Source organism: Aptenodytes forsteri, unplaced genomic scaffold, assembly GCF_000699145.1.
Source record: "Aptenodytes forsteri isolate BGI_AS27 unplaced genomic scaffold, ASM69914v1 Scaffold6, whole genome shotgun sequence".
NCBI lineage: Eukaryota > Metazoa > Chordata > Aves > Sphenisciformes > Spheniscidae > Aptenodytes > Aptenodytes forsteri.
The window spans coordinates 3,337,083-3,346,327 of NW_008795709.1; the positions used below are offsets into that span (position 1 = coordinate 3,337,083).

Sequence of the window (9,245 nt, forward strand, 5' to 3'; positions counted from 1 at the left end):
AAGTAAAAAAAAAAAAAAAAAAAAAAAAGTATTTTTTCACTGTGTAGCAACAAACTGCAAAGATATCATGCTCCTTTCCCATTGTAACCACATCTCTGTTCCTCCAACTATATAAATCTGGCTTTAAAGTCTCACAAAACTAAAAAATAGTTGATCTAGGTTGTAATAAAAAAAGAATATTAAATACCTTTGGTAAAAATAGATATATTTAACAAGTTTAGAAAAGCAAATAGTTATATTGTCAAAAGGAGAGTATAAAAATGTACACAATAAAAAAATAACAAACAAACAAAAAATCATCAGCCATAGTAGTAAGAATAAAGGCACTGTTCTTTTCAATGTTTGCTTCCTTAGCTCACGTTATTGTCCAGTCTTCTTTCTAAAAGGCAGGAGCTTTACTAGAGCGTATGGAAAAATCCAGTCCTTCCTACCAGCATTAGACAAATTAAGTCTAATTCGGAACAAGACAGTCTGTTTTAACCCAAGTTTATACAACAGGAGTAGTTGAACACAGAAAGAAAGATTTCAGGTGTTTTCAACCAGAGGCCAGATGTACTGGAGCTGTAGAAATGAGACAGCCAGCAGGATCAAGTCTCCGTGATGCGAGCCTTCTAACTTTATTTTTACTCCTAAATTATAAATCCATGTATTGTCAAGAAAATTGTGGGGGACAAAAACAATACATATATTTTAAATCCCTCATTGATGCCTTTCTCCCATCCTTTCACTGGGCCTCCAAACAGAGCTGTCACACAACATATAATCCCAGTTTGGCTTCTCCTCTTTTTAGAGCTCACTGTAAATCTTGAAGATGGAAGATCCCCAAAGCAAACAACTGAGATTACAGAAGGAGATAATGCACAAGCCCCATAATAGAATCAGCCATTGATTGAATGTGCTTTGAAAGAAAACAGCACAATTAAATCATGTTTATCCTTCAGTATTCCCTTTGCACACACAGTCACACTCCTCATGGTGTTCCAAGGGTACATCTGTCAGTGATTTATGCAATCCCCGGACGCCAATCCTTGGCTTCAGCTGAAGAACCTGAAGGAGAAGCAGCCAAGCATCAAGAAAACAGCAAGTGTTTCATCACACACCTAGAGAATGAGCTAGATTGACTGGAGACACACTGGATGACAGGAAGCCTATTAAAAGAAATAGGCTTTCCTCAGCTGAATTTCTTCATTTATTCCACCCACTAATTATTATTTTTGCTTTTACCTCAAGCCCTTTACAAAATTGATTAAAACATGTTGAACAGATACTTGCTTTTATCAAAGAAGAGAGTCTTGCAGTTTCATATTTCTACTTAATTTTATTTAAGGGCTAATAGTATAGTTAACCCAATGGAATTATTAGATAATTCTATAATAAATAATTTTAGCTATAGATTTATAACAATGGAAATGGACAGATACCTGTTCCTTCATAAAGCTCACATCTACCAAAAGAGAAAGCTGACCAAGGTTGTGATGCGTCTGAACTGCACCAGTAAACAAATACCTCAGGAATGACTTAATAGTTCCACAGAAAAATATTTTAACAAGGAAGATACTACTTTTTTTATGTAACACCTCATTAAAATGGTAAAATTTACTATAAGTGCAATACAAAAAATTTTTAAAATATTAATATCGGTGCATTCCTATAGTAAAAATAAATTCCTTAATTGGCTTTCAGTATTTCCAAACATGCAAATGTAAAAAAAGTGCGTACCTCATGGTATTTTTTGGTGACTTTTGTTGGTACACATTGGCACTCATTGCAACTCTGATGACAACAGGCACAGTTTCCACCACAGCGTTTAACCAGAAGACACAATGGCCAGAAGATGGTGTCAGTTCGCTTCAGCTCCTCCCTCAGTGACACTGAGAAGTTGCGAGGAGTACAACTATACAGCCGCACCTCCTCCTTTAGGAGGTTGAGATCAACCACTGCAAAAAGACAAACAAACTGGTGCTTTTCTGATTCATACTCCAACTTCGTTGGTGGTAAATCAACTTCAGCAGTGCAGAACCCTTGAGGAAAGTTCATTTTTGTGCAGGTGGTACAGGTTCAGCACACAAGTATAATACTGCAGTTATATGAATACCATGAAACCTAAATGGAATGATCGTTGTGTAGGAGTATTCACCAATTATTTTATAACTCTGGCAGAGTTGGTTCAAATTAAAGAAAGCAAGCTTTGGCTACTATGTTCCAATAAATGTTTTATGAAATCAACCCTAATGGAGTTCCCTTTGTTCATACTCGTACTCTGAGCTCTAGTGTTGCTATTCTATATTAATTTTGGATTGGAGAAACACACACAACAATTAAGAATCCTGCAAACCTCCAAACATACCTTTAATGCATTTGCATAAAGCATTCAAACTTCTTACCTGCTAAGATTTCAATTATTGCTTCTTTGCAAGGGTGATGTAAATATAAGAAAGAATCAAATTATTTATATCTAAGAGGAACTCACTTTTATGGACTAAGAACTTCAAGAAGGTATGTCATCATCGGTGAATACTGTACAGACAACAAATAAGTGCACAAGTATGTGTTTCTATATAACTATTAGTAGACTCCATTTTTCCCCTCCTCCTTCATAGCAGCATATATATGAATTTCTGTTGCTTCTCTAGGTTTCATTTTCACTTGATGTGTCTTAAATAAAATACAGCTCCTCCTTGTAAGCACCTAACCTGAAGTGCAAGTTAAAGATATTAATGTTTGGCACCAGTTTCCCTATAAACTGGTTCCACTGTACCACACTGAAGTTTCACTATGCCAATGGTTGAAGAGCAAGCTCATGAAAAGATCTGAAACAGGGCAAGCTCCTTTACTTTCACTTTAGCTGCATAGCCAAGAAATAACAGGCCTCAAAAGAGGCAGTTAAGACTGAAAAAAATGGATTGGTTTAGTAAAAAAAAAATACATTTTTTACTTTGGTGAAAAGCAATGTAATTTCATTTATTTCAGAAAAGCTAGCCTATAATGATCACGATCTGGGATCTTTTGTCTGCACTGTTTCTCCACCATTAAGGAACAGTAGTAATGTCTAATTCATGGGAGTACTCTATCTGGGAAAAAAAGGAAAAAAGAAAATAAGAAAAAGAAAGCTCTATGATAATATGGCTACTGAGACGACTGAAATAGAGGTCTCGAACAAAGCAGCAAAGAGCTTTAAACCAAGAGTTTTAGAGCTACATCAAGAAGAAAACAGGGAAAAAAAAAATCCCAGTGCATTGATATTACTTGACAAATACTTTATAGTTATTGCTAGCAGTTCATAAATAAAAAGATATAAAATAAAGCTAAAATATGTTACAGATCTGAATCACTCTCTAGAGAAAGACCTTTTTTCCCTCTACTGACTATGTAAAGAGCCTCTAGAGGTCACCAAGGAGAACTTCCACCTATCAAGGCAAGATAATACCTCTCAATTCTATTTAAACACATAAGAAGTAAAGATAATTTAGAAGCTGCATTTCTCTAGTAGAAATGCTCACTAGTACTGTCCCAGGAGCAGATCTTTGGGCAGCAATTTCATTCCATGTTTCTTCAAACATTTCATTTGCAAACCATATCCATATACTGGCATCCAGAAGTAAGGGTTTATTGTTGTGAAAAGGACACTGAAGCCTTTTCTCTCCTTGCACTTACAGTGAATGCCAAGCTGGGGCACTTCATTCCATCACTATCAGGTTAACAAAGGCTCCTAAATAAACAATCTGATTTTTAAAAGCAAGGACTGTGTAATAACTCCAATAAAGTTACTGATAGAGCTCCAGCCTGCCTCCCACACTGCAGGAGCATTCCTTAGAGAAAGCTGAGAAGGGAGCAGAGGAAAAGAGAGACAAAACTTCCGGGGGAGAGATTCACTGTGAGAAACTAGAAATGATTTAAGCTCTTCTGATCAGCTAATAGCTCTAGGCTGAGTCATTTAGAAGGTGGACATGTCTACCTCCATTAATCAAGGACTCTGGATAAGAATGGAATACTTCTTTCTCCTGTTATGTTTTCAAACATATAATAAGTGAACTGTCTGATTGAGGATAAAACGCCGTAGTGAACTGTCTGATTGAGGATAAAACGCCTAAAACACAATGAGAGAAATGCTAGTTCTGCTAATACTTTCTACTGGTAGATTTCTACAGAGGCTGACATGCTTGGTACAGTGAATATCAAGAAGCTAAGCTTATGCATCTTAACACAATTGCTGTTCAGCCCTTCACCATGAGAAATTGAAAACGGAAGCTGGGCACTGATGCCTCTTCCAGCAAGCCCCATTGACCAGCGGGAGAGAGATGCCTGTGTGGCGTTGTGCTTCTCTGTTACCTCCTGCCTACTGGCAGCAGTTGAGGAATGCATCCATTTCCTGATACTAGCTGTAGTTATAACACAGAGGAAAAGGCAATGCACTGAAATGACCTGCAAGTGTATTACACATTTTGTCACAAAATTGGAATGAATTTGAACTGAACCCCTCAGACTTGCAGACCCAAATTTTAAAAAGGTTCTGTGGAAGAACACCCAATCAGCTCTTGGCAGATAGATTTTAGTGTGCCTTACTGTTACAACAGGCTTCAGGAGAGATGAAAAATGTCATGTTTGGTTTCCATGCTTTACAATGGAACTAAGGTATATTGCTATTATACCTCACAATGAACCCTTGCCCTACCTTATGTCATTCAATTTCATTAAAAGGTCTGTGGCAAATTTATCTAGTGCTTATATAATCACTTCTTTGAAGTGTGTGAATGAAGCTGTTACTTTTTCAAAGAGTATCTGTCTGTCCAAAATTTATTTTAACACACTGTGGGCACAAAGTTAGATGAGAGAATGTATATATTCCCTTAAAAGTGTTTACTTAACCACAATAAAAGGTTATGTGGATTTCCCAAGTGCACTGAGTTACAGTACCTGTTATAATGTGAACATTTAAACACTCCTTCAATTTGGCTTCCACTCATGTATCATGTTTGACACAACAGTCAAAGTTCTTTTGTCTAGCACTAGCTCGGGAGGAATGGAAGGCTCTGCAGTAACACATGAATGGGAAACACTGAAATAAAAATAAGGGGAGAAGGAAAAAAAAGGGAGAAAAAAATGTAGATGCAGGTAGGTCTACAGTAAAGTCTATTTCAAAAGTGTGCCTTCACTGGCACATACAACTGAAGTAATCCATGTTCACACCAGCCCGAAAGTAACTGTGTTCTGCAGTTAGCAATGCAACTGTCAGGCGTCTTCCGGGACGTGTGTCGAGTAGCACAGGGAACCCTCTTTCCCAAAACAATTTTCCAGCTGGATGCTGCTCTCAAAGTCACTGAAACAAATTCTGGTTGAGGCACTTGTGTGTGGGCACAGATAGCAGCAGGATGGTTTTCATTCCTAAGCACCTTGGAGATGTTCCTGGGGGTGTAAGTTTTGTACTGGCTTCTACAATAGGACAGGGCTGTTACAAAACCTCTAATAAGGAGTTTAAAAAAAAAAAAAAAAAAGGCACATAACTATACGAGAAAAGTATCTGCTAAGGACTATGGTTGGATTGTGACTCTTTCCTTCTTCTTAAGCAGACTTCAGAATATGGTCTAATGATTATGCATAGATTTCTGTGGGAAGCGATGGGATCATTTTTTTTCACAGCAAAATGTATTTTATTTTTAAGTATGTTTAATATTATAAAAGAATTTAGGACTATATTTAGACATCAAAGCCTCTGAACTTGGTGGTACTTCTTTCCTGGATAGAAGTTTTTGGAAGCATAAGTTTTTGGAAGCATTTTATCCAGAGAAAACATCAGACACAGAAGTTCTGTGGAATTTAGGTTGTCTAAATAGAGTCTTTTTCATATGAATTATTAAGTAGGAGTAGAGGACAATACTATTATCTACATAACGTAACATACACTTTTAATTACATTTTCATTTAATCTAGATGTAAACTGATGTTTGTCTATGAAAGTCAGAGAGTAATTTACCTTTTACACTGAAATATTGCAAAAATAAAACTGATCTAATTATAGAATCAAAGAGTTTGAAAAAAACAAACATTTTAGGGCAGGCACTTCTCCCAAACATTTCTTAAAAAAGCTTTTAAATACAGCAAACATACTACTAGAAGGAATAACATTAAAAGAAGAAGAAGAAGAAGAAAATAAAAAGAAAAAAAATAAAGGTTTGCTTTCCCTATCTATTGAATAGACCTAACAGTTAATACTATGTCCTCTCAACTGGACATACTTTCCGCCTCAGGCTATTACATTACACACTTGGTAATGCAGTCTGAGGGTGGTCTCTTAAAGATAAATGTGGCAATACCATGATATGTTTATTCAGTGGAAAAATCTATTTCAGCGTCTAATTAGAAGTCTCTAAAAGATTTACTCTGATAGTTTCTTTCTAAGATATGTCTTGCAGGGAGTTGCTTTTGTCTATATAGATGTTATCCAACACCTGCATTTTAGTTTATGTAAGATTTCACAAATTACATTTTGTTTTTCTCCCACTTACTGTATGCTTATGGCATACATTTGGCAAATACTGAATCTCTTTAATTAGGAAAGTGTTAAATGACTACCTGAAAGGCATGGTCCATTGCTGAAAGCTTTTAAAGAGATTTCCTCCTCTTTGACTCTTGATTTAGTTGCTGTGTAATATTGCTGTAGCAATACAGATAGGGTAGAAGGGTTGATTTTTAGGCTCTGATCCAAGAATTAGCTGTCAAAAACTTAAATTTAGAGTTATGAAAGGTTTTACTTCCTCCCTTTTCTTGCTGACCAGATGATAATCAAGTTTACGTTTGTCAACAGAGGAGTCTATTAAGTTATGTTCATGTTTTCATTTTCATGCTTTATGGTGGGGCAAGGAAGGAGGTATTGCCTGCATGCTATCCGTCCACATGAAATCCATAAACATGAAATAGTGGGCAGCATCTGGATGATATGTGGTAGAAAATTCATGAATGTCAAATGTAGATGGAAGAAAATTACTTGCTGAACAAGAAATAGCTCCACAAGTCTTGAAATACATAATCTACATCTGATTAAGTTGACAACTGCATGATCAAACCGGACATGGACACAGGGATTTCATGAGGTATCATGGAAGAGAAATATTTAGCTAATTGTTCTCAATTCATATGGCGTAGAGACTGGAACAATTCTAAGGAAATAAACCAATCGTTCATGTGATACAGTAAGTGTAAGAAATTACTGACCCCAAACGAAAAATAAAGTTTTTGCCATCCATAAAAAAAGAAACCCACAAAGTTAGATTATGTCACCCAGCCAAGATGCCCTGCTACTTTGTGGAAATAAAGATCTCCCAGGTTCCCTACAGAAAACTACCCTGTCTGCTTTTTTTTTTTTTTCCCCTTTCTTACTTTATCCTGCTAAATTCCTTTAAGTTTTGAGTTTAGTTATTGTCCTTTTTCAGATAATATAATGATGAGAAGAGCTAACAACAATGATCTCTGCTGCATTTCTAACATATTCTTTTCTTGGAACCAAAATTCCAGGTGAAGAATGCTCTTAATTACTGTTTCTTTGTTAAGAGAAAACATACCCGTAGAAAGCTGCAAGGCCAGACAGAAGAGTAATTTACCTCTTGATTTCCTCCCATGAATATATGCCTTTCCAAGAAGTTGCCACGTTGGCCTGTACAAATCTTCCAAATCCAGTTGCCACCGATCTGGTTCAAGGTACCGGATGAGTTCTTCCACAGTACTAAATCCAGCAACGGCATTGTTTAATACATCTAACGGTAAAGCTGATGGGGGTAGCAATGATGGGCTAGGTGCTTCTGTGTGGTGCTGCAATCAAAGCCGAGAGAAGAGTACCAGTCAGAGGGTTAATGGATCTGCTTTGATGAAGTGCTGTACTTTATGAAGTTACATAGCTGGGAAAGTTTATAAGTGGCTAGCTTGTTTCCAATGTACAGTTTACTCAATAAGACAAATGACAAGAGTCAAAAAGTACCTAATTATTCTTCAGCAATAAGTGTAAACAAACTTCCACTAGACAGTTTTCCCACTTCTTACGTTTCTAGCAGTGAAGATAGCATGCTGCTATACCTGTTCTTTGAAGAAATTCACTGAGTGACGGACAAGTTTTTAGAAATAGGACAAAGAGCGATTTGAAAATATGGCCCCGTTACAGGCAATTGCTGTAACCCTCTAGAAATCTGAGGAAACACACATTTCACATGCTGCCTTTCCTATGAAACTTCACCACAATCTTTGGCGTCTTGTCTTTCAATGTAAAATATGAACATACCCTAGTACAAAGACAGCAAATATTCCTGCTCTCATCTATAGATGAAAAAAAGCACCGGTTGTGTTTCATACAATGCTAAGAATTATGTTTCTGGTTAAACAATAATTAACAGAGTAATAACAATATCTGGCATTACTATAATTATTTCTTACTTAAGAAAAAAAAAGTGATCCCAAGGATATCAGAAGTACTTAAATGATGAAATTGAGTACTGAAAAAGTCTATGTACTTTCCCACAGCACAAATCTCACTGATGAACTCACTGGATCAGGGGTTCTCAGTGACAGGCGATTCAAGCAAAGTGAGACTTCTGGTTTTGCTCACTGTACAATCTGTTTAAAAATTATGCGTTGATTCGTATTTTCAAAAGAATAAAAAAAGGTGGGAAGGGAAGCCTGAGCAGGAAGCTGCTGCTGCACCACCATAAGTTTCTTTAGGCTTTTATACAGGCAGACATCACTACAGACATTATGTCCGCCGTACTACTCTAGAGCAATTTATCTGGACCATGTAAAAAGGATGAAGAAAGATTTGAACATACTGCTGATTTAGGGGATGGGAAGGACAAGAAATCTCGAATTCAGACGTGCATTGCTACATGCATCACTGCTCTCAAGTGTGGTCCATATAAGATTTAGGGAAAATTTATTCACTATAAGTACAGTCAAGTTTTGGAAAAGGTTGCCCAGAGAGGCTGCACAGTATCCATCACTGGAGGCTTTCGGTACCTGACTGGATAAAGCCCTGAGCAGGGATCTGACCTCAGAACTACCCTACCCCGAGCAGGGGGTTAAACTAGAGACCTCCTGAGGTCCCTTGCTGAATTTTCCTACAACAATCCTACAACATAATATTAAGAACGAAGGACTGAATGTTCCTCCAATAAGTGAACTAACATGCTTCTCGTCCCTTCCCTGTGCAGTGCCTGTTAGTGCTGCACATTTACATCCATATTTTTATATTTGTTTATATTTATTAA

At 36.8% G+C, this 9,245-nt stretch overlaps 1 protein-coding gene across 1 annotated transcript in view; it reads right to left on the bottom strand.

Annotated features, from left to right (window-relative positions):
* Positions 1-217: 217 nt before the first annotated feature.
* PDGFC (platelet derived growth factor C) overlaps positions 218-9,245 on the bottom strand; it is a 58,928-nt gene continuing 49,900 nt past the window's right edge. The window contains exons 4-6 of the mRNA XM_009283363.2: positions 7,596-7,803; positions 1,720-1,937; positions 218-1,047 (exon numbers count right to left, since the gene is read on the bottom strand). Coding sequence (XP_009281638.1) covers positions 931-1,047; positions 1,720-1,937; positions 7,596-7,803 — 543 coding nt within the window. The 3' untranslated portion in view covers positions 218-930. The remainder of the gene's footprint in view (positions 1,048-1,719; positions 1,938-7,595; positions 7,804-9,245) is intronic.